The sequence below is a fragment of the Sorex fumeus genome, unplaced genomic scaffold (genome assembly GCF_029834395.1).
Source record: "Sorex fumeus unplaced genomic scaffold, SorFum_2.1 ptg000021l, whole genome shotgun sequence".
In the NCBI taxonomy this organism is placed as follows: domain Eukaryota; kingdom Metazoa; phylum Chordata; class Mammalia; order Eulipotyphla; family Soricidae; genus Sorex; species Sorex fumeus.
In genome coordinates, this window is record NW_026606078.1 from 915,873 (window position 1) to 942,599 (window position 26,727).

The 26,727-nt window shown below is 39.2% G+C and overlaps 1 protein-coding gene across 1 annotated transcript in view; it reads left to right on the top strand.

The window, feature by feature from the left end:
- Positions 1-15,183, top strand: part of TSNAX (translin associated factor X) — a 49,146-nt gene extending 33,963 nt beyond the window's left edge. Inside the window, exons 5-6 of the mRNA XM_056113592.1 lie at positions 4,887-5,014; positions 13,215-15,183. Of these exons, the coding sequence (XP_055969567.1) occupies positions 4,887-5,014; positions 13,215-13,589 (503 nt within the window). The 3' untranslated portion in view covers positions 13,590-15,183. The remainder of the gene's footprint in view (positions 1-4,886; positions 5,015-13,214) is intronic.
- The last annotated feature ends 11,544 nt before the right edge of the window (positions 15,184-26,727 follow it).

The window sequence follows — 26,727 nt, forward strand, 5'->3', positions numbered from 1 at the left end:
CCACTCCCTTAAAAACAGTATTTTATAAGCCATGTTGGTGATTTTTTTCCCTCCCCTCCTCTGAAATCTATGAGCCAAGGGAAACTATATGGACTTTAAACAATGGAGTGATGTGGATGTAGTTCTCTACCCTAAAAAAACAGTCTCTGGTGTGATGGTGAATGTGAAGAGATTAGAAATGAATGAGGGAAAGTTCAAGAGACTCAAAGAAGTGGCAGAACATAGATTTGAAAGAAGGTTGTGAATTTGTATGTATTGGTTTTGAGGTTTCTCTGACTGTCATATGCATTTGAATTATATGTGACTACAACAAAGATACAAAGTTTAGGAAAAGACAGGGTTAATTGAAACTAGGTGTAGATGAAGTTTAGAGAATCTTAGACTAATAAAGAGAATGAGAAGACATAACAGGGGTAGGTAAAATGGAGACTAGGAAATGATGGTATCAAATGATGCTACCATGGAAGCTTATTTAATGAAAGAAGATAATAGAAATGCTTAATGCTACACCGATGAAGACTGAAAAACAATCCATTTGACTTAGTAAATATGTTAATCTTAGAACTGCTTAGCGTAAAGATAAAGTGAATAAAGTAGATTGAGAAGTGTGAGATGAGGTAACTAAGGAAATGCAGCCAGATGCTTTAGAAAATTTTTTCTCTTTGGGTCATACCTGGGGATGCACAGGGGTTACTCCTGGCTCTGCACTCAGGAATTACTCCTGGTGGTGCTCAGGGGACCATATGGGATGCTGGGAATCGAAACCGGGTCAGCTGTATGCAAGGCAAATGCCCTACCCACTTCAGCCCCTGCTTTAGAAAATTTAACTTGAATAAGAAGAGAGAAATGGGACAATAGCCCAGCAGAAAGGTAGCGCTGATGGATGGATGGATGGTAAGAATTAAATGTGCTCAAATACTGACAGCAACAGGTAGAGAATGTAAAGTCGAATGCCCTTGAAAGGAAAATTCAAGATGAGCTTACTGATGAAAAATTGTATCTTGATCCTGGACCTGGGATGGACCCCTCTGTAGATGTAGAGGTGAAGGAGAAATTTAATACCAAATTCTCTGTAGTATATTAACTGGGGTCCAGACTGGAAACAAAACTTCCCAGTAATATGAATAAGAAAGTTGAATGTAGAGAATTAACTATGTAGGGGATTGCATGATAAGAGGAAAAGTAAAACTGGAGTATAGGGATATTATATTGAAGTACGAATAGGCACAACTCAGGACGAGACAGACCATCCAAGGAAGGAACAAATCTGGAAAAACCCACTCTTTGACCCCAACCCTTCCTCACCACTTGAAGATTTGGTTCATTGTGTGACAGAGAAGCTTGCTGAGGTGTTACACTGATGAAATTCCCCATGATGCTGTGAAAATCTCCTTGTCCAAGGAGATACTTACAGAGTTGTTCTCTGGAGTTCAAAGGAAATCTCCCTCCCCTAGGAACCAACAGGAGCGACTGGTTACCTCACATGTAAAAGGCTGCTCTGAGATGTACTTTGGAATAAAGAAAATTTTTTTCCCTTCTTTGAAGTCATTCCAGTGCCCTTTATGTATAAAAACTTAAAACCCTACAAACTGACAAAAGAGTGGGTTTTTTGGGGGGGGTCACACCTGGCTATGCACAGGGGTTACTCCTGGCTCTGTACTCAGGAATTACTCCTGGTGGTGCTCAGGGGACCATATGGGATGCTGGGAATTGAACCCAGGTCGGCCGCGTGCAAGGCAAACGCCCTACCCGCTGTGCTGTCACTCCAGCCCCAAAAGAGTAAAGTTTTAAACTTTTGTAAATAGACAGTGCTTCCATTGCCTGAAATAATGGTGCTGAGAGAGAGACCCCAAGTGGCACTTGTATTACTGATCTTAAGTAGTTTTTCCCCCATTTTTTGCTATAGCAATAAACTTTTATATCCTGTATTAGAAAGCTGTGTACATGTTTCTTATTTCACATACTTAATATTTAATCGCATTAAAGCAGGTTTAGAGATATGATGAGTGGTCCTTAAGTTTTGCTCTTTACTTTTGTATCAAGTGTCTTGAACCAAAAAATAGCGTTTAATGAAGGGACTTGAGTAATCAATCACCTAGTCATAAAACAAAAATTTTTATTTTAAAAAGTTATTAAAAATGTAATTTTTTAACGTTTATTTTTAATATGTTATTAAACAAATTGTCCTTTCAGTAACAACATCTATTTTCTGGGGCTGGAGAGATAGTGCAGAGAGTAAGGTACTTGCCTTGCAATTCGTTCAAACCAGATTTGATCCCATACCCTATATGGTCTCCTGAGCCTGACAAAGCCTGGAGTAAGTACTGAGCACAACCAGGTGTGCGACCCACCTACATCTCTCCCCACCCCCATCCCTCATCAACAAAATGCAATTAAAAAAAAAAGACCTTACGTTAGTGTCATTTGTGGTTCAAGATTAGTCAGGATATTTTTATTTAGTTATTTCCTCATTGCTGTCAAAACCAAGGACATTCATTTTTCTTTATGTTTTTGACTCCAGTGTTGCTTTTAATGTGATAAAAATACAGTGGTCAGCCTCTTTATTACTATCAGTGCTATCCCTGATTTTTATTGTCAGTTCCTAGGAGATTGTAGATTTGCAGGATGTTTTCATAAGGATATTTGACAAGTTAAATGCCAGTGATAATACTAAGTTCTGAGTTTTCTTTTCCTAATAAATGAATTCTCTATATTTTATAGTAAAGTGTTCAAAAGAGGTCTTGGAGAGATTTTTTTCTTAACCAGACAATGACTAATCATTTGGGGGGTCAAAGTGGAGGTGGAGGTAGTTCCAGACACACCCAGCTGTGCTCAGAGCTAATTTCTTACTCTGTGCTAAGGGATCACTCCTGGTGGTATTCTGGGCATCACATGCTGTGCTGACGATCAAATCAGGATTGTGCACACGCAAGGCAAGCATTTACTTACTGGCCCCTATGATAATCATTTTAAGAAATGCTTTTTTCTGAGTATTAAAGATTAAGACATACTAAAATGATGTGACAATTTTATGGTCCTAAAACCATTGAAAACTATAGTGCTATTTTTGACCTTTATCAAAAATTTTTTTAATTCATTGTGACATTCATACAATTTACTTCTCACACAAAATTTGTATTTCATTAGTATTTGTTTAACTTAACCTACTAGATACATATGGAAGTATTAGGAGCAAAGCAGCATTTTATAATTTGATTTTTATTGTTGTTGCTTAGACAATACCCTAAACTCTGGGTCAAAGAGTATGATACTGGTGGGAGGGGGGGAGGGAGGGAGGGGAGTTGAGTGAAGACCAGGGCTATTTTACGTTGGTAGACTAGCTATGTAATGAGATTGAACCCAGGACCTCATGAGGCATGTGCTCTATCACAGAGAGATAAAATGATCTCTAATTTTATTGAGTTTGATTGACTATGGAAACACAAAATAATATATCCTTATAGAATTAAAAATTGTTGTTGTTGGACCACACCCAGTGGTACATAGAGGTAACTCCTGGCTTTGTACTCAGAAGTCACTCCCGGCAGGCTTAGGGGACCATATGGGATGCCAGGGACCAAACCATAGTCAGTCGCATGCAAGGCAAGCACCTTACCCCTTGTATCCTCGCTCTGACCCTATTAGACAGAATTTTTCTGGTTGCCTTTAAGTGCTTTGAATTCCCCACCTGAAAGTTCTGTAACATTTCTCTGTAAGAAAGACAGTGGGTTTTTCATTTTTTACTTTATTTAAACGCAGTGTTTGTTTAAACAAACTTGATCATAATACAATTGTTACAGGCATTCAGTGTTCAGTCAATCCTACCACTGTAAAGTGTGATCTTTCTTCCAACACTATCCCTAGTTTCCCACCCACTTACCAAGCCTACCCTCTTAGCAGGCACTACGTAATTTATTTTATATTTATTGCTTGTTACAACCAAGAGAAGAATGGAATTACCAAAAAAAAAAAATTGTGAAAATTGTTGTATCTTACTATGGAAGCATTAAATCCTTGTCTGAGGTTCACTAAGTTGTGCGTTCCTAGTTGTACCATCTGTGTTACTGTTTTTGTTTATTGAGCTTAGTTGGCATCTGTGTTACTTTCCCATCTACTTTGGAAGTGTTGTGCGGCTTCATATGTGGCAGCAAGCTCAAGGAGCTCCAGGGTCTGGATTGATGAATTTATGTGATGGCTCATGTGGGATGTGGTTATGGCTATTAGGGCTTCCAAAATTGGGGGCTTGTATTGCAATGTGTGTATGTGGGGGGAGACGACCTGCCCCCACTCTAAGAAAACCCCAGAGTTTTCCTTCTGAAAACTAGAATTTTTGTCACTTTGGTGTCTTCGCAGAGATTATTCATTAGAGTGTCGTTGGGCTGTTGGCTCGTCATGACAGCTCTGGGGTGTGGGTACAGGGTGGGAACTCGACCCACTCCCATCCTGAAGGCATCCCAGATATTTCAGCCATAACAACAGTATAACTGAGTTTTTTGTGGCTTGGCCTATATCTTTTCTGCGATTAGTCATGAATCTGTAAGACTGGGGTAGTGATTTTACATGGTAGTACCTATGGGATGTGGATGTAATCCGGAAAGAGAAAAGTTTTTAAGATTCATTGTTCATATTGTACCATTCTATTTCTTCAAAGAAGAAATAGAAAGATTTGTTATCTAGCTGTGTGCAAAGTTCACTCAGAAGTGTTGATTGTGCCCTACCATGTGTCACCAGGTGATTCTGTATATTCTAAATTATTGAATCTAATGTTACCATAATAGTAGTCATCCATTAAACTTTTGTTGGGGTGATAGTATGATATTCTTTATTATGACTACTTGTTAATTTAGTGTTTATTTCTTAGTAATTTACTTTTTTTGGTGTTTCAGGACTACAGGAATATGTGGAGGCTGTCTCTTTTCAACACTTCATCAAAACACGATCATTGATTAATATGGATGAAATTAATAAGCAGTTGATATTTACAGTAGAAGATAATGGGAAAGAAAATAAGACTGTAAGAATTTAAAATCATTTTACATTATCGCATAAGTTATATAACTATGTTGACTATGATACAACTTTAATACACTTGATCCTAAGAACATGAATATGGAAATATCCTAAAAGTAAAGTGTGGTTTTCTGAATTTACAGCTAGGAAATGGTCTTTAATATATTTTACTTAGGGCTAGAGTGATATCTTAGAGGAATGAATACGTGCTTTATATGTTGGAGGACTGGGTTCCAACTCTAGCACTGCACTGGTTCCTAGGCACTGCTGAGAGTAACCCTTGGGCATTGCTGGAGGTAACCCTTAAGCACACCACTACATGTGGCCCAGACCAAACATCCCCTCTTTGCCCTGTTTACCTCCTTTACAAACGTGTGTAGGGGGGGAGTGTGTGTGTGAGTGTGTGTGTGTTTGTAAAATTTTTCGTTGTTTTGGGGTCATAGCCAAAGGTGCTGAAAACTTAATTTCTCTGTGCTCTCAGGATCACTCCTGGCAGGACTTGGGGTCCTGGGGTGCTGGGGATTGAACCTGGGTCAGCCGTGTGCACGACCAATGCCTTACCCACTGTACTTTGACTCTGATCCCCAGAGAAAATATCTTAAAAGATAGAACAGGAACAATAATGTGTGTAGAAAAGGGGAATCATACTTAATCTAACGCATGTTGAGTGAATGAATACTATGTCTGCCTTTGATTTTGCTATGCACTATCTGTTTTGTATACAATGTTTTGTTTATTATCTATGTAAAGCAAAAGGCTTACATAATTTATCAGAAGTTACATGACTAAGTATGTCATAGCTTAGCTTTGAAACCAGATATCTGGAATCCAACTTAATACTCTTGTCCACTCTGCCAGTATTTACCAAAGAAATGTTTTAAAGGATTTGATATACAGGTTTTTAATTAGGCAATATATATATGATATATAAGTATGTAATAATTGTTATAAGAGCGAATTTTAAATAATCATATAGTGAAATGTTCACTCAGTTCATAATGCTTAAATCTGAAATGAATATAACTTTTCTGAATTAAGAAAAAGGATTGCACTTTTATTTTGTGAAGGGGCTTCCCTACAGTGTTGCATGGGTTGGGGGGAAACAGTTACTTCTGGTGATATTTGATACTTGACATTGTACCTGAACTTGCCTGTCAGTTCAGTATTAGAGCTCAGCACAGTGTAATGTGCAGTGCCTGGGCGAAAGCTCAGGACTTTGTACATGGAAGGAATGTACTCAGACCCCTTGATCTCTGTCTCTGGCCATTGCTCTTCTTTGGATGGAGGGATTTAGGCCATAACTGATAGTGCTCAGGGTGGTACATAGTACTGGTGATTGAATCAGGTTTGGGTGCATGTGGTTAGGTAAGCACCTTAACCTCTGGACTCATCAATGCCAATTTAACTGTTAAAAGAATATTTTTTGTTTTGTTATGGGTTTTTGCTGTTTTTTAAGATAAATATTCAGGCAACAAGATGAATTTTGAGAATCAGGTACCACCTGAGATACCAGTAGACTGGTAATTTATTTTTCATCACATCTTTTCATATGATGATTTTCAAACCACTTAAATTCTCAGTACAAGATTTCAGGAGATGAGACAAATTGTAGAAGTGTTTTCATGCATGCTAATCAAAAATGTTAATAGTAGAAAGGAATGCTTAATTTTGCATGATACATAAAATTTGAAGGAGGCAATGTATTTTCTTTTTTCTTTCTTTTTTTATAATTTTATTTATTGAATCATCGTGAGAGCAGTTACAAAGCTTTCGGGTGTAAGTCTCGGTCATACAATGAAACACCCCTACCTTCACCAGTGCCCATTCTCCACCACCAAAAACACCAGTATGCCCCCATCCCACACTCTCCCCCTACCTGTCAGGCAGATGATTTCCACGTTACTCTCTCTCTACTTTGACCACATTCAGTATTTCGACACCAGACCCACCATTATTATTTGAGATTTTACCCCAACACTCAGATCTGCTGAAAAGGCAGCAGTAGACAATTTGTGTTCCATTGCTTGTTATGAATAACATATGATGTCACGTGGCTGCAGTAGGGCCATGTGATTTTGAAATTCCGAAATTTTAACACTTAAATCTGGAGGGATTTCTGCCAAAAGTCACTGGGTTTCGAGATTTGCTCCTGAGTCTCTGGGATCATGGCTGTTGAGCAGCTTGATCAGGAGCTAGAGAGGCCGTTCGTGGGCGATGACTTGGGATCTCGTTGGGGTGGGGACGACAGGCAGTGTATTTTCTTAATATTTAAAATACATAAAGTTAAGCAGAGGTGTTTTTTTATTTAGTCGTTGAATAATTTTTTTAATTATAGTTTATAGGTAACATGGTTGCAGTAGTATTACATGGTTTTGATGTACACAATTACTACACCTCACCACCACCAAAATATTCTCCACCAACTTCTTATGTTCCTTCTATTCCTTTGTTTGATGGGATGCCATATGTGATGCAGGGGACCAAACCTGGTTTGGCTGCATGCATGGCAAGCGCCCTACCTGCTGTATCTCTCCAGTCACTATATATTCTTCTATTCCACCTCTCCATTCTCCCACCCCCAACGCCAGTATCGCCCGTATTGCTTGGTGATCCAGTTTTGTAATCCATGGCTAAGGTTATACTCATTGAGTTCTGTGTACTCACATGCATCGTTTCTCTGGGTACTATAGATGAATGAGATAATTCCATATTTGTCCCTTTCTCTCTGATTTATTTTACTTAACATGATATTCTCCAATTCCATCCAAATTGCAGTGAATTGTAGTTTATCTCTTTTTATAGCTGTGTTGTATTCCATTGGATATATATCCCTACATCTGTATTGTAAATTTGAGTTGTTAATATGTCCTGGTTATTGTACTTGTGTTTTAATAAATATAGGTGTGCATATATCTTTTCATATTAATGTTTTTGTGTTTGGGGGTTAGATACCAAGAAGTGGAATCACTGTCATGTGGAAGCTCTCTTCATTTTTTGAATAATCTCCATCCTTTTTTTACCTGAGAGACTAAATCAGATACATTCCAGAAATGGTTACTATCCATGAGTGTTCTTTTCTATCACATCCCTCCTCACCTTCATCTTTTTGATAACTGTTATTTTTACTAGTGTGATATGATACCTTACTGTTGTTTTAATTTGCATTTCTCTGGTAATAAATGATGAACACTTTCTCAGCATGCATACTGGCCATCTGTGCTCCTCTTCAAGGGAAGTGTCTGTTTAGATGATTAAATTATAGATGGGAAAGTAAATCTGCTTAAATATGTTAGGGAAGTTACCACACCTTACTTTTTAATTTTCTCTAATTTAGAAAAGGACTATCAGGGGCCAGAGTGATTTTATAGTGTGTAGGGCATGTGACTGATTGGGTTTCAATCCCTGGCACCTCATAAGGTCACCTGAACCTACGAGGAATAATCCCTGACCACAGAACCAGGAGGAAGCCCTGAGCACTGGTCCAAAAACAAAAAACAGAACAGGAATGACAGGTCAAAAAAAAAAAAAAAAAGGAAAGAGAAATGAAATAAGTGCACTGTTTTCTGAATTTAGGTGATAAACTATTTTAAGTTTATAGCTCCAGGATGGGCTGGAGGAATAGCACAGCAGGTAGGGCGTTTGCCTTGCACGCAGCCGACCTGGGTTTGATTCTTCCATCCCACTCGGAGAGTATCCTGCCCGTGCTGCAGAGCCTGGCAAGCTCCCCCTGGCGTATTTGATATGCCAAAAACAATAACAACAAGTCTCACAGTGGAGACGTTACTGGTGCCCACTCGAGCAAATTCATGAACAACGGGAGGACAATGCAGTGCAGTGAAGTGCAGCTCCAGGATATTCATATATACCTTTTCAGTTATTAAAGTCACATTCATAAATAGTTTTTGTTCAGTGTTAAGGTTTCTTGATGCAGAAAATTCTGGAAATTCATTTGGGGAAGTTATTTTGATCTGACTTTCCTATTAAGAATATTGTCTAAACCAGTATTTTACAACCTGGGAATTATTTCTCAACATTTCTCATATGCCACACCCCTTCCCTGTTGACCCACACTATGTTCCAAGGACTGTGGTATGAGTCTAGGGACCAACTTTTGTAAGTGGGGTGGTTAAACTTTATAATGAGAAGTTTCAGGCATGTAGAAAAGTAGAAAATTCTTGTAACACAAACATATGATACCCACTATCTGGATTCAGTATTTAACAGTTTTTCTTATTTGTATACTCTAAATCAGTGATTTTTGAATGCTGGTCTACAGGCAAGTGCCAGTCTATAGGTATTAAAAGACTAAATGACATTTAGTTAGACCAGTGCTTTTCAACCATGTCTGAAGTGTGGTACATGTCTGTAGTTATAAAAAATTTGAAAACTACTTGTCTAAATATTTCTTATTAAGTACTTATAGATGTAATGATATTTTACTTCCGAATCAGATGCCTTTGAAATACTGCATTTTAATAGCTTTTTCTTCATTCTCTAAGTATCAATAAAACAGATTTATTTCCTTGATAGTTAATATGAAATTTAAGTTTTTGATATGCTTTTATCTCCAAAGTGAGCTTTCTGTCTGATGTTAATGATAAATATTTTCTTTCTTTTTTTTTTTCTTTTTGGGTCACACCCAGCGATGCACAGTGCACAGGGGTTACTCCTGGTTTTGCTCTCAGGAATTATTCCTGGCGGTGCTCAGGGGACATTTGGGATGCTGGTGATCAAACCCAGGTTGGCTTCGTGCAAGGCAAATTCCCTACCTGCTGTACTATCTCTCCAGCCCAATGATAGATATTTTCTTAAGCAGAAGTTATATTTTTATTTATAAAAATAAAGATTAAGTAAATTAAAATAAAGTAACCCAGATTTGCAATCTGCCTTTTGTAAAATTTTCCCAGTTCTGTGATGGTAAAGAGAAATAAAATGTAGCAGGTACTTTTATATATCATGATGTGGTTTCAGAGGTATAAGAATAATTGGTGGGAGAAAAATGTAGGTAGAACCCTCCATGGCATTGAAGCTAAAGGCATATTTAAGGGTGAAACACCACTGAGCAAGCAAGTGGAAACAAATAGAGACAAACAGGACTGCATTAATCTAAGAAGCTTCTTTACCTCAAAAGAAACAGTGACCAAAATACAGGGACAGCCCACGGAATGGGATAAGTTGTTTACCTAATATCCATCAGATAGGGGCTTAATATCCAGGATATACATGACACTGTAGAATTGTATAAGAAAAAAACTCCAACGCCATAAAAAAAATGGGGAGAAGAAATGAATAGAAACATCCTCAAAAAAGAAACACAAATGGCCAAAAGGCACATGAAAAAAATGCTCTACATAGCTAATCATCAGGGAGATGCAAATCAAAACAACAATGAGGTATCATCTTACACCACAGAAACTGGCACATAACAAAAAACGAGAAAGACCAGTGCTGGCAGGGATGTGGGGAGAAAGGGACTCTCTTTTGTTGGTGGGAATGAGACTGGTCCAGTTGTCCGAAAACAATATGAGCATTCCTCAAAAAATTAGAAATTGGGCTTCCATATGACCCAGCAATATCACTTCTGGAAATATCTCCTGAGGATGCAAAAAAAGCACAGTAGAAATGACATCTGCACCTATATGTTCATAGCAGCACTGTTTTCAACAGCCAGAATCTGGAAACAACCCAAGTGCCCAAAAACAGACAACTTGTTAAGAAAACTTTGGTACCTCAACACAGTGGAATACTATACAGCTGTTAGAAAAGATGAAGTCATGAAATTTGCTTCTAAGTGGATGGTTGTGGAGAATATCATGCTAAGTGAAATGAGTCAGAAAGAGAGGGACAGACATAGAATGAATGCGCTGCACTCATTTGTGGAATATAAAGTAACAATATGAGACTAACACCCAAGGATAGTAGCGACAAGGGCCAGTAAGATTGCTCCATGGCTGGAAGCCTGCCTTATGAGCTGGGGGAAGAGGCAACTTGGTTAGAGAAGGGATCACTAAGTCAGTGATGTCTGGGGGCATGGCTCAGGATGGGAGATATGTGCTGAAAGTAGATAAAGGAGCAAACATGATGGCCTCTCAGTATCTGTATGCGAACCGTTATTCCCAGAAGTAGAGAGTAAGAAGGAAAGTGTCTGTCATAGAGGCAGGAGGTGGGACTGGGTGGGTGGTGGTAGAGATACGGCGAACATTGGTTGTGGAAAATGTACCCTGGGGGAGTGATGGGTATTCAATCATTTTATGACTGAAACTCAATGATGAAAGCTTTGTAACTGTATCTCACAGTAATTCAATAGAAAAAAAGAGGCGGAGAATAATTGGTGGTAAGCTGACTTTGGGTAACTTATCCCATTCTGAAGTTAACTTGTTGTCTTACCTGAGATGTTTCTTGGACCTCATTTCTCAATGATTTTGTGAACTATGAAATTCAGATTTTTAATGAGCTTTCTGCCTGTCTTTTAGATGTATTCTATGCTATTTTTTACTCTAAACTTGACTAGGTACTTCTTGAGCTTGGGATATGGCTCAAGTGGTTGAACACTTGCCTAGAATGTATGAGGCCCATCATTTGATCCCCAGTACTACATCACTCGCCCAGCACCATGGTTGTGAATATGCCAGGTGTGGCTCTTACATGTAACACTTCACTAATCCCTCCAGTGTACAATACAGTTCTTAACTGGCACCTTTTACAGTTTCCTGTGTCTAAAATGTCCTCCAGTATAATTGTACTTCATAGCTAACTCATTTCTTTTTTGGATCACACCTAGTAACTTTTGGTTTTGCTTTTATTTTACTTAGCTTTGGGTCACACCTGGTAGTTCAGGGCTGATTCTCTTGGCTCTGCTGGGGGTGGGATAACTCCCAGTGATGTTTGCGGGGGACTGTGTGGTCTTGGAAACCAAGCCTAGGCCTTGCACATGCAAACTATGCTATCAGCCCATTGAGCTGTCTCTATTGTCTCTGTGCAGACTTTAAATAGCAGCTTAGGCATCATCCCTTCTAGAAAGAACTCAATAGAGAAAAATTCATGTGATGTAAGGAGATTGTTGTGATGATGGTAATGGTGATAGCAGATAACATTTATTGAGTATATACTTTTTGTTGGACATTATGCCAAGAACTTGGTGTAAATCTTATCCTTAAAATAAACCTCTGAGGTAGGTACTGTTATCCCATTTTACAGATGAGGAAACTGAGGTTTAGAGAGAGATGAAATAACTTGCCCAAGGGCATACACCTTATGAAGCAAGGTCCTGGAAGAGGTGGGAGGAGATGGGTCAAGGTCATTTGGAAGAGTTAACCTCAAACAAGAGGAGGGACATCTCATCATCTGAGACTGGAGGATAGAAGGTAAAGATGGATGTGGACTTCTAAATAAGTTTTATGTTGTTTGTTTGTGTTTTTGGTAGGGGTAAAGTAATTGGGACGGCTTGTGTCAGATAATGACCAAAAAAGTGAAAGTAGGCAAGATTGTTTACTGAGAGTGAAGGGGTTTGGGGTCGAATAGGGCTTTGTGGAGAGTGGTAAAGATTTGGAATAGTTTTTGAGAAGACTAAAGGGAGATCTATCTTAAGAATAAAAGTGAGTAATTTATAGGGATACGAACACCATATATTTGTGATTATTTAACTCAGTACTCAGCTGTTTGAATAAAGCACTAAAAAGAAGATTTTAGTTTGTATCAGTGTTGTGAGTTTGCTGGACAAGTATAATAGGAAAAGAATGAATCTAAAGGAACTGAGCAGAATGCAGTCAGGAATAAGAAGTCATGATGGTCATAACTGAGTGTGAATAGGAAATGTCAGAAATGGACTAAGAAGTGACTTAAGAAAACATGTATGGATCATAAACCTCTAGAGGACTTTGTAATTTGTCATTTTGAATAAGTGATCATCAAACAGAAAAATAATTAAGCCTTGTTTAAAAATGTTCCAACTTTAGTATTTGTATGTCAAATGAAATTGCAAATAATTTTATACAGTATTACATTTAAACATTAGTTCAGGGTATAAATTTTGCTAAACACTTCATATGGTCATTAAAACATGGTAAATCATTTTATTTTTAGAAGATTACTATCAGTGGTTTTAATTTTATGCCTTAAATATAATGTATGGACATTCACTTGTTTCTATGCTGTGTTTTCTTTGTATGTGTTATGTGTTCTGTTTGTTTTATGTTTTTGTCCAGGCCGCTGATGCACAGAATAAACCATGTGGTACATGGAGACTGAAAATCACACCTGTTGATTACCTTCTGGGAGTGGCCGATTTGACTGGAGAGTTGATGCGGATGTGCATTAACAGTGTGGGAAATGGGGACATCGACACCCCCTTTGAAGTGAGCCAGTTTTTGCGTCAGGTGTATGATGGGTTTTCATTTATTGGCAACACTGGACCTTATGAGGTCTCTAAGAAGCTGTATACCTTAAAACAAAGTTTGGCTAAAGTAGAGAATGCTTGTTATGCCTTGAAAGTCAGAGGTTCAGAAATTCCAAAACATATGCTTGCAGATGTTTTTTCAGTTAAATCAGAAATTATTGATCAAGAAGAGGGCATTTCTTAGAACAATATTATTCAGCTATTCTCTTGAATGCTAGGAGAGACCAGCTTGTATGACTGTTAAAATTTAGGAGGACTTTGTAATTTGTCATTTTAAATAAGTGATTGTCAAACAAAAAATAACAAAGCCTTGTTTAAGGATGTTCCAATTTTACTATTTGTTGTACATTAGTCTTTACATTTATCAGTTTCTGCCAGATATCCAGACATTACTCTTTCCATTTACCAGTTTTTCCTTAGATTACTTTAGTTCTTTAAGTTGTGTAAAAGTTGTATATAAAATTGTTAAAATGAGTCATGTCATATCTAACTCATGAAAGTCTGAATACAAGTATTTGCAGTATTTAAAATTTGGCTGGTTTACTTTTATCATTATGTTGGTAGTGTGAACATGTTTCTTTGTGCACTTTCTGCATACTGAATTTACTTTGTGTGAATTTTGGAGTGGTAATATTTAGTAGAAGCAATTATAATTTAATGGTGATTTTGTTATGTGAAGAAAGCATTTAGTAGAAGCAATTATAATTTAATGGTGATTTTGTTATGTGAAGAAAGCATGTATCAGACTTCCTGTTTAAATTTCACGATTATGGGGCTGGAGTGATAGCACAGCGGGTAGGGCGTTTGCCTTGCACGCGGCCAACCCGGGTTTGATTCCCAGCATCCCATATGGTCCCCTGAGCACCGCCAGGGGTAATTTCTGAGTGCAAAGCCAGGAGTAACCCCTGAGTATCGCCAGGTGTGACCCAAAAAAAGCAAAAAAATAAAAATAAATAAATTTCACAGTTATATTGTGCCAAGCCTTCAAAATGAGCTTATTTCATGAAATAAGAATAAAATTGAATAATCAAATATACTTTCATTTATTAGGTGCTAAAAAGTTCATTTATTATGCTGCTATTAGGCCATTTGAGTCCATATGAAACAGACTTCCAGAAAATTTGCCAGATATCCAGACATTAGTCTTTACATTTAATTTTTGTCTTTTCACAGAAAATTGATAAAGAATATTACCACTGTAATAGTTTCATTGATATATAAGTTGAATTATATGCTTACACATACAACTGAAAAGCTTGTAGTAGTGGTTAACTTTTGTTATTATATCACACTAAACGTGTTTGGAGACTTTTTTATTCTAGCATTAGAATTGTGAAATTAGACATGAATAATTACAATTAAGTTTTGAAATTTTTGAACTGCTAAGTTAACTCAAACCTTTATACTTGTCCAGTTGTGTTAAATGAGAGTGTAAAAAGTTGCCAAAGAAAATTTATCATGTAAAATTCAGCAATAAGACAATTGTCAACATGGTTGGGGATAACAATGCTAGTGTCTAGTAATATTTAGAGTTAGAACTTATCTATTGGAATTAGTTCTAGATTATTCCATGTGATGTTAAACTGATGTAAGCATGACACTGTTGGCTGACATAGATATTTCCATTTGTTTTGTGAGTTTTGAAAATCTAAATACTGGATTTTATTTTTGGAAAAATTATCTGCTCTGTTTACAAGAGCTGACCCTTTGAAAGTGTAATAAAAAAAAAACCAAAAAGAAAATAAAACATAGACATGCCTAATAAATTAGTTTTGTTTTATTTTGGTAGTAGGTTCTGTTTATTTATTTTGAAGTAAAGCACTTTATTTGGAGGTTTTTAGGAAGCAAAAGGAGGTAGAGAAAGTGAGAAAGTGTAACACTCTCAAGAGAAAACGGGCTTCTCTAAAGGTGGAGAGGGCTCCTACACACACACCAGCATTAGATACAGAAATATGAAAGCACACATCTCAAGAGGGGAGATGCAGTGACACATGTGCTCAGCCACATATATACAAGCAGCACATGGGCTTGGGCAGCATATGTGCCCAGGCTTTATTTTATTTTACTTACTGTCTTCTGCTGAAAAGTACAGTTTTCTTACATAATTTTCACTTAAAAGTTAAGTTTTTCATGTTAAATAATGTTAAATTGATAATTGATTATCCTATTATTTAAAATTAACTTTTTTCAATTCAGGGATTAAACTGGTTTTTTACTATATTGAGAAATTTTAATCAAACATACAAAAATTTTGGCTTAATCAGAAAAACCAGTGTGGTTTTCTAATCTTAATAGTCACTAATGTGGTGATTTGTGGGCTGGAGTGATAGCACAGCGGTAGGGCGTTCACCTTACAAGCAGCCAACATGGCCGACCCGAGTTCGATTCCTCCGCCCCTCTCGGAGAGCCCGGCAAGCTACCGAGAGTATTTGATATGCCAAACACAGTAACAACAAAGTGGTGATTTGTACTTTCTTCAAATAAATCCAGAGGTAGTATTCTTCACAATACCATCCTCAAAACCTATCAGTAGAAAGGAGAATTAGGAAGACCAGAGAATTAATATAGCGGGATAGGGCATTTGCCTTGCACATAACTGACCTGGGTTCAACCCCTGGCACCCCATATGCTTCCCTAAGTGCAGAGCCATAAGTAAGCACCGATCACTGCTGAATGTTGCCCCAACCTCAACACCCCCTTCACCTCACACATACCCCCAAAAGGAAAAAAAGAATTAGATCACCTGTCTGAAAAGGGTGAAAGTGCCTTTTCTCTGAGGAAGGCAAGCACAAGAAACCAAATTAGGTTGTTGCCATCAGACAAGAAGGGGATCTGATGGTGCAGTCAGTAGTATTCATTATAGACTAATTAGTATTGTTACTATTGAAACATCTCCACATTACATGTCATATAAGACTGTGGGTAGTAGGGAATCTCTGTGTTTTATTTTTATATTTTTACCGCATATTAGTATTTTTATTTTATTTTTTTAAATTATTATTTTTTACTGTTAATTTTTTTTAAATTTTTTATTTGTTGAATCACTGTGAGAACAGTCACAAAGCCTTTCAGTTTAAGTCTCGGTCGGTCATACAATGATCAAACACCCTCCCTTCATCATTGCACATTTTCCACCACCAAGAACGCCAGTATACCCCTCTCCCTACCTGTGTGGCAGATTTCCACTTTACTCCTTCTCTACGTTGATCACATTCAATATTATGACAAAAGACCCACCATTTTTATTTGGAATTTTCCCCAACAATCAGACCTGCCAAAAAGACATCATTAGATAATTTGTTTTCTATTGCTGATTATGAAGAGCATATGATGTTGCATGGCCGCTGTTGCGACTGTGCAATTTTGGATTTCTGATATTCTAGTAATAAGTCAGGAGGAATTACTGCCCAAAGCCGCTGGTTTCTGAGATTGGTTTGTGTGCCTCTGGGATCATGGTCATTCAGGAGCCAGAGGAGGTGTTCGTGGGTGGCAACTTGGGGCCTTGTCAGGGCAGGGAGCAGGGCCGATTCCACCCCCAACCCCATGAGGCCCCACGTGCCTCATCACTGCAGTCTCATACCTGGCTGTCCATTAGGCTCTGAAAGATAGCAGCCACCATGTCACCGCTGCCAGGGGAAAAAGGCAGAGGGACAAACACCCTTCTCCTCTGGGGGTGGCATGGCACTGTAGTTTAATGCACAGTCCAGATGCATTTTGGTTGGGCATTATATTTTGCTCACATTTTCCCACCACCATTCAAGCCTGCATTCCAGGGACAGACGCTAGATAATTTACTTTCCATTGCACACTTTGCATATCAGAAAAGGTGCGGCCGCGCAGTTCAGAATAGTCCTGGTGCCCACATACCAGAGCCTTTTTGTAGAAGCTCAGGGTCTCCTGGATTTCATCTGGAGAAGGCGGGGAGACAGCACCTGCCCCAATCTGGGACCTGGCGATATCGGCTTGTTGTGGGGCCTGGAGAATTCTCCCAGTGTTGTGGAGCCTGCCGGCCAGGTTTCTTCACTGCGGTGTGCCAATCTCTGTGTTTTAAATGTGCTTGAGGGCTTTTCATGGCTCTGTGCTTAGGGTTCACTTTATTCAATCCTCGGGGAATATGTAGTGCTGGAAATTAAACTCAGGTCTCCTATGCAAAGCATAGGTTCCTGCCTGTGATCTATCTACTCAGGCCCCCTTATTGATATTTATTTACCCCCCAAGATTAATATTTATACAGAGATGACCTATTGTGACTGCTCCCTGTATATCCCTGTATATATATTTACACATCCCAAGGGAAATATGCTTTGCTTTTATGGAATAAAATAAGTTACTATTGTACTATCTTCAAATTTGGGGATAAAGGTTTTTTTTTTTAAGACTTTCATTGCTGAATTTTTTGCAGCTTTATTGAGATAAAAGTGACATATAACTAAGTTTTAGGTAGAATTATTGCTTTGATCCATTTCTAAGTGGCAAAATATTTACCATTTTGAATTATTTTCATTTTCATTCTGTCACAGTTAACCTTTTTTTTAATATGTGTGGTAAGATCTACTCAGAAACATTCAAGTATATGATCAAATAGTGTTAGTTTGTACCCTTTGAGCGATAGCTCCCCATTTCTGCCTATATTAGGTTTACATTTGCAGATGCATGCACATGTGCATACACATATCAACAGGAGTTTTTCTGAAATACCTCTTAGTACTATGTGTGGAGGTAAAATGAATAGAAACCATAGCAATATCAAACAGGCATAACCATAATGCTATTGACCGTTCCAAAAAAGATTTGAGTACAAAATCACCAGGTAAGGAATGACAAGGATCATAGACTGAATGGTAGCAGAAGAAAGTTAGTTATATCAACTCTTAATCTGTCATCTCAGGAGCAACTGCAGAAACCAGAAGTTCAGTGACATTATATATTTGCTTCTGACTTTGTAATCTGTTATATATTTATCAGTTGTTTCTTCCTCTTGTTTTACTTTGTTATTTAATGTATAGTGTGTTGGTGGTTGTTAACCTTTTAATTTCATCTTCAAGTTACAGAATGTCAAAGGCAAGTTGTATTGAATTCAAGAAATAACATCAGAGATGGAGAGTGACTGATAGAACTTCATCTTCCTCCTTTTAGGAAGAAGGTGAATGTGCCTTATTACTTTATGACGGGTATTTACATCACATTTGTTAAAAGCACCGTATTGTTTGGAAATAATAACATGGTTAATGTGTTTGTGTGAGAGCCAAATAATCAAAAGAGTGACCTATACTGGTTACTTCTGGTTGATACTTGGTGTTAGACCTGCCTCATAAACTGTATTGTAAACACTGAAAGCCTGGAACCCACATTTTCTTGATTTCCTTGCAAATGAGATTTGATTTGTAGCCTACCTATTAAGGTCACCTATAATATTAAAAAAAAAAAAGAACAAAAAACAGAAGAGCAGCATCATAAGAAACCATGCATAAAGGTTTATTCTGATGGCATATATGAGGTTTTATGCCATATAACGTCGTATATGATGTTACTGGCCCCCGCTTGGGCAAATCAACCATTAATGGGAAGTCAAGTGATCAAGTGATATGAGGTTTTGCAGGACCTTCTTCATTCTGTTAATCATCTGCTTCAGTGTTGCAGGCTGAAGAAGTTTTCATCATTAGCTCTGGTTTCCCACTGATCCTGTGACTTTATTTCCTGTATTTACTGGCAGCCTTCCTTGACCTTCTTTCCCCTCCTCTGCCCACTCTCTTCCAAGACTTTGAAAGCACCTATATTATTTTCTTGTGTGTATGTAATTCATGGTCTTTTGAATGAAAATTGTCTTAAGAGACAATTTTACAGAATACAAGAGATTATTCGTTTTTTGAGGAGATTGATTGGTAAGAGGGTTTGGGTTTGCTGCTTTAGGGGCTATTCTTGAATCTTGGTGGTATTTATGGGACAACATGGTGCCGCGAATTGAACAGGGTCTATCTCTCTAGCTCAAGAGGATGTTTTATTTTGTTTATTTGTTGAGGTGAGTAATGTTATTGAACCCAGGGTCTCAGGCATGGGTGGCATGTGCTTTGCCTCATTCTCAGCCCTTAAGAATAGTTAAAAGTTGCCTGTTCTCTCTCAGAAGAACCAGAATTAAAACTATAAGTCATCATGGGCCAGAGTGATAGTATAGCAGGTAGGGCATTTGCCTTGCACTCAGTGATCCAGGTTTGATGCAGTTTGATCCTTAGCGTCTCATGTTACTGTTCCTGCACGGGTGCATGGGTGGCTGGTCACCAGCCTGTCTGTGGTCACCCGAGGGTCCCTTGGGTGCATTTAGGGCTGATCCCTGACCCCCCTTACACACATACATAGACACACACACACACACACACACACACACACACACACTGGCCGACAGAGATGGATGAACAGGAGGGAATCGGGGCTTGGTAATCAGTGGCAGTTTATTCCAGTCTCACAGCATTAGTTTCAGTGAAGGGTTGGGGGGTAGCAATTACATGTAGGTATGGTTGAACATTATCATAAACTATGAACAGATGTAAAACCCTTCAGCAGAAATTCTAGGAGATATTCAAGACAAAGTCTTAAGTACTTAGCACTCTAGATTCCTTCTAGGAGATCTGCCCAAGGGTGGAATTCCATCTAAGGGTATATAGCTTTCCCCTTTCCTTAGCCAGTATCCACTTAAATAATCATCTTAAATTTGCGTCCTAATAGTATTTCTAGTCATTTTGTATGGACTCACTAAGAGGTATGTTAAACCTAAAGTTTGACTTTTCCTGGGGACCTCTCCCTGTGTATCCCAGATTATAGTCCTCAGGCCAGATTAGTCTTTTATAACCCCAGCAGGGTCCTTATTCAGTTACTTTTTGTTGGGTCGTGACGGTTCTATGACAGTGCTCTTATACTTGTGGCACTTAACCTGTCCCTTTTTGATGCCAAGGTATCTTATGGCTTAATCTGGTTCATCCTTGTCCCTTAGAGGAATCCCTGTTTGGGGTGTTAGGAACTGAGGGCAACTGAGGCTTAAGTAAATATGATGGATGCTCAGGAATAAATATTATTTGGAGTCAGTTAATTCCAAAGTTACAAAAGCATAGCATTAACTGCCTTCCTGTGTCTATACAAAAAGGACATTGCTTTCATATGAACTATGTAGAGGACATAAAGGAAAGATAAAAGCAGTATTTCACTTACATATACAAAATCCAGAGTCCTCAGAAGAATTTGAATTTACACGGTCTGATTTGGGGATAAAAGTGATTAACAAGCTACCTGCAAAAAATGAACTCTGACCTCTGTCTAACACCAGACACAAAATTCAGATCAAAGTGGATTAAAGATCTCTATCAGACTTGAATCCATAAGGTACATGGAGGAAAATGTAGGCAGTACCTTCCATGACATTGAAGCTAAAGGCATCTATAAGGATGAAAAATCACTGACCAAGAAAGTGGAAACAAACAAATGGGACTATATTAAATTAAGAAGCTTCTGCATCTCAAAAGAAACAGAGATACAAAATACAGAGAGAGCCCATGGGATGGGAAAAAATATTTACCCAATACCCGTACGGCAAAGCTTGGCAAGCAACCCTTGATGTATTCGATATGCCAAACACAGTAACAAGTCTCACAATGTTACTGGGCCCGCTTGAGCAAATCAATGAACAACAGGAGGACAGTGACAGTGACAGTGACCCATCATATAAGGGTTAATATCCAGGACATACAAGACATTAGTAGAATTTCACAAGAAAAGAACCTCAAACCCCATAAAAAAATGGGGAGGAGAAATGAACAGTAGCTTCCTCGAAAAAGAAATACAGATGGCCAAAAGGCACATGAGAAAATGCTCTACATCGCTAATCATCAGGGAGATGCAAATAAAAACAACAATGAGGTATAATCCTCAAAGAAGAAGTACAGATGGCCAAAAGGCACATGAAAAAATGCTCCACATCGCTCATCATCAGGGATTGACACACATCAAAAAGAATAAGAACAACCAGTGCTGGAACGAATGTGGGGAGAAAGGGACTCTTCATTGTTGGTGGGAATGCCGACTGGCGCAGCCTTTTTTTTTTTTTTTTTTACAACTTTGAAATTGGCTGCTAGCTTTAATGGTCAAATATGTGGCTATTTAAATTCTTCCACATTTACGTGGGGGCTGGAGCGATAGCACAGCGGTAGGGCGTTTGCCTTGCACGCAGCCAACATGGCCGACCCGAGTTCGATTCCTTCGCCCCTCTCGGAGAGCCTGGCAAGCTACCGAGAGTATCTCGCCTGCACGGCAGAGCCTGGCAAGCTACCTGTGATGTACTCGATATGCCAAACACAGTAACAACAAAGTCTCCAATGAAGATGTTACTGGGCCCGCTCGAGCAAATCGATGAACAATGGGAGGACAGTGATATTAGTGAAGCACCATGAGGTACAGTTGTAGACTTACAAGTTTTTGTGCTTGGGTTTCAGTAATACAATGATTAAGTACCCATCCCTCCACCAGTGCCCATTCTCCACCACCACTGATCCCAGTATCCCTCCCACCTCCCCATCCCCCCATCTCATTCTGCCTCTGGCAGGGCATTCCCTTTGGTCCAGCCTTTTTTGGAAAATAATACGGGCATTCCTCAAAAAACTAGAAATTGGGCTTCCATATGACCCGGAAATACTACTTCTGGGAATATACCCTATGGGTACAAAAAAGCACAGGGGTTGGAGTGATAGCACAGTGGGTAAGGCGTTTGCCTTGCATGCAGCCGACCTGGTTGGCCCAGGTTCGATTCCTCTGCCCCTCTCGGAGAGCCCGGCAAGCTACCAAGAGTATCTCGCCTGCATAGCAAAGACTGGCAAGCTACCCGTGATGTATTTAATATGCCAGACACAGTAACAAGTCTCACAATGGAGGCATTACTGGGCCTGCTCAAGCAAATCAATGGACAACGGGAGGACAGTGCTACAGTGCTACAAAAAAAGCACAGTAGAAATGACATCTGCACCTGTATGTTCATTGCAGCACTGTTCACAATGGGCAGAATCTGAAAACAACCCCACTGCCTGAGAACAGATATCTGGTTAGAGAAACTTTGGTATATCTACACAATGGAATACTATGCAGTGGTTAGGAAAGATAAAGTATGAAATTTGCTTCTAAGTGGATGGTCATGGAGATTATCATTCTAAGTGAAATGAATCAGAAAGAGAGAGACAGAATGACTGCACACATTTGTGGAATATAAAATATAACATGAGACTAACACCCAAGGACAGAGATGAGGGCCAGGAAAATTGCTCCACGGTTGGTTGGAAGCCTGCCTTGTGAGCTGGGGGAGAAAGCAGCTGGGATAGCAAAGGGATCACTAAGTCAATGATGATCACTCGGGATGGGAGATGTGTACTGAAAGTAGATAAAGGACCAAACATGATGACCTCTTAGATTCTGTATTGCAAATCATAATGCCCATAAGTAGAGAGAGAGAGTAAGAAGGAAATTATCTGCCATAGAGGCAAGGGGAGGGGTAGGATGGAAGGGATACTGGGAACATTGGTGGTGGAAAATGTATACTGGTGGAGGGATGGGTGTTCGATCATTGTATGACTGAAACTCAACCGTGAAAGTTTTGTAGCTGTAGCTCATGGTGATTCAGTTAAAAAAAAAAAAAGTGGTTAACAGGTGGCGTAAGAAGAGGACAAAGGAGAAGTTAAACACAGAGGATTGGGAGGGCCTAATGGAATTTGTGTGCCTCAGGAGCACTATGGTGGGAGTTAATAAACCTACGCTCCCTGCAAGGGGAGAAAGAACAAACCAATGTTAAACCTAAAATGTTTAGAACTATAATCCAACAGTATCCCGAGCACTGCCAGAAGTCATTTCTGAGTGTAGAGTCAGGAATAATCCCTGACTGAATCTGACCCCCAAAACAAAACAAAGCCTCTTAAACCTCCCCAAACTGTAAGTCATTACTTTTTCAGTTGAGCTAAGATTTGAAGTTGAACGAAGATTTGAAGTTTGATATGTTCTGTTAATAATGAAAAATGGGCACTCTTGCTGTCAAACCAAAAATTCATGGCGATCTTCATTCATGAAGAGGTTTTTTTATTTTTTCTCTTATCTTTTTGTTTATTTGGGGGGACATATTTTGCATATCTTCTTTGTGGTTATTTAAATTTCCTGCTTTCCTGTTTCCCATTGGTTTAGTGGAATTTTGTTTCCCCTTTTCATTGGCTTAGAAGTCCTAAACCAATTATTTTATTTTGGACTTTCACATCGTACCCTGTGGTGTTTAGTATCTGCTCCCTGCTCTGTGCTTGGTGAGTACTCGTGGCAGGGTTTGGGGGAGCATGTGGTGGTGAAGATTGAATAAGGGTTGGAGTAGGATCCAACCAAGGCAAGCATCTTAACCCATCAACTATCAGCCTCAACTCTATATTATTTTTATTTGTAACTCAACATGTATCTCTGACTTAAGTTCTAAGATTAATTAATTCTCCTAAATTATGTAAGATCTAGAATCATTTGCCTTATGTATTGTTGTTTGGTCTTTTAGTTGCACTTTGTTCCACCATACCCTGTTGCTTTAGTTTAATTGCTTATATTTATATACATTTGAACACAGGCTGGAGTGATAGCACAGCAGGTCGGACGTTTGCCTTGCACGCGGCCCACCCAGCAGACCCGAGTTCGATTCCTCTGCTTTCAATTTCTCCACCCCCCTCAGAGAACAGGGCAAGCTATGGGGAGTATCTCGCCCTCACAGCAAAGCCTGGCAAACTACCCGTGACGTATTCGATATGCCAAACACAGTAACAACAAGTCTCACCATGTTATTGTGCCCACTCGAGTAAATCAATGAACAACGGGAGTGACAGTGACAGCGATATTTGAACATATTTTTTTTTTATGTATTGTTGCTTTTTCTTTGTGTGTGTGTGTGTGTGTGTGTGTGTGTGTGTGTGTGTGTGTTGGACCATACCCTGCGGTGCTTAAGACTTACCACTCTGTGCTCAGGTGTCAATCCTGGTATTATATGGGGTATTAGGGGTTGAACTTGAGTTGGTCATGTTCTGCCAGGCAAGTACCTTACCCGCTGTATTATATTCTGCTTCTTGCTTCCATTTCTTTGAGGGTCAGCTATTTTTTTCTTTTTATCTTTTATCATTTTTTTGTTTTTTTGGCCACACCCAGCGATTTTTTGAAGTTATTTCTGGCTCTGCACTCAGGAATTACTCCTGGCAGTGCTCAGGGAAACCATATGGGTTCTGGGGGTTAACCCAGCTTCTCTATGTACAAAGCAAACACCATACCTGATATACTATCTCCTATCTCTCCACCCTAAAGTCAGCTGGTTTTTTTTACTAAGGCACATGTAACATTATATATATATATATATATATATATATATATATATATATATATATTTTGGGGGGGGGTCACACCCGGCGATGCACAGGATTACTCCTGGCCCTGCACTCAGGAATTACCCTTGGCAGTGCTCAGAGGACCATATGGATCATATGGGAATCGAACCCAGGTTGGTCGTGTGCAAGACAAATGCCCTATCTGCTTTGCTATCGTTCCAGCCCCCAAACATGTAACATTATATATATATGTGTGTGTATATATATATATATATATATATATATATATATATTTGCTGTTTGGATCACACCCAGCGATGCACAGGGGTTACTCCTGGCTCTGCATTCAGGAATAACCCCTGGTGGTGCTCAGGGGACCATATGGGATGCTGGGACTCGAACCTGGGTTGGTCGTGTGCAAGGCAAATGCCCTACCTGCTGTGCTATTGCTCCAGCCCCTGTAACATTATATTCTTAATCTCAAAATTCTGCCTGTGGAATTATTTGACTTTGAAAATAATCTTACTGTCTTCTTCTTTTGGGGAGCAGGGAGTACACCTGGCAGGGCTCAGGGGTTACTCCTGGCTTTGCACTCAGGAATTACTCCAGGCAGTGCTTGGAAGACCATATGGGATGCCAAGAATCGAAACTTGGTCAGCTGAATGCAAGGTTACCGCCTTGCCTGTTCCAACTTATTATCTTCTGTTTCTTACTGTGCTATTTGTGCTTCCCTTTATAGATATTCCTTTTATCCCTCCACCCTATTTTTAAATGTTTTATTTTGATTGCAGTGTCTTTTAAAACTTATTTTAGGCACTGTGATCAAAAATACTGTTAATTATAGAGCTTCATTCATTACACATTTCAACTTTTTAAAATAGTACTTGGGGGAGCTGAAGAGATAGTATAATGGGTGAGGCACTTGGCCTTGCAAAGTGCCCCATGTTCCCATGAACCCCACCACTAGTGAGCATTGCTGGGTGTGATCTTAAAACAATACTTGGGACTCAGGATTTATCGAATACTCTTTTTTTTGCAAAATTTAAAACTTTTTTTAAAATTCAGAGCATTTGGGTGGGACGGGCACAGAGGCCCAGCTCTGGGCAACAAAGCTGAACGGCTCCAATTCCAACAGGTACAGCCCGCCCCCAAGGGCCTGGGTCCCTCTCTGGGCATGCGCAGCTAGAACCAGCCCCTAGAAAGCCGGTTTTCAACCCCTGATCTGCGTGGGACGGGCACAGAGGCCCAGCTCTGGGCAACAAAGCTGAACGGCTCCAATTCCAAACAGGAGACGTTCCCAACTCCTCGCCCAGTACCAGGGACTCTTTCCGGAGCCGCGGCTGCTGACGCGACCATGAAATATTTTCCCACTACGTATGCCATAGGAACCATAAGCTACCCTCTTAGATGGAAACTTCTCTATTTTAGCTCAGCCACTAGAAACACAGTAGCCAATAACTCATAAGCCTATCTTAACTCACACTGCATATCAAGCAGAATAGTAACAGTGAATGTGAAGGACTAAACCACACCTCTCACAATGGTAAAGCAACGCAAAAGCCCACCAAACTTTCATATTGAAGAGTCTAGCCCAGATGACACCAACAGTACTGTAGTGTTAGACAACCTCTCTGACAAGGAATTCAGAAGGGAGCTACTTAGGATGCTTAGGGAATTAAAAGAAACAATGGAGAGCAATGCCAATAGAAGACAAGAGGATCTGAAGGCAGAAATGAGGAAAATGCAATCAGAAATGTCAGACCTGAAAAATCTCATAGGCGAATTGAAAAGCTCAGTGGAAGGCCTCAGCAGCAGAGTAAGAGCGGCTGAGAACAGAATCAGTGAGCTCAAAGATGAAGTTCAGAGACTCTCCAGAAAAGAGCAGAAAATGGAAAAGAGACTCACAATTCGGGAACAGATGGCAAGAGAAGATCGTGATGAAGCCAAGAGGGGTAACAT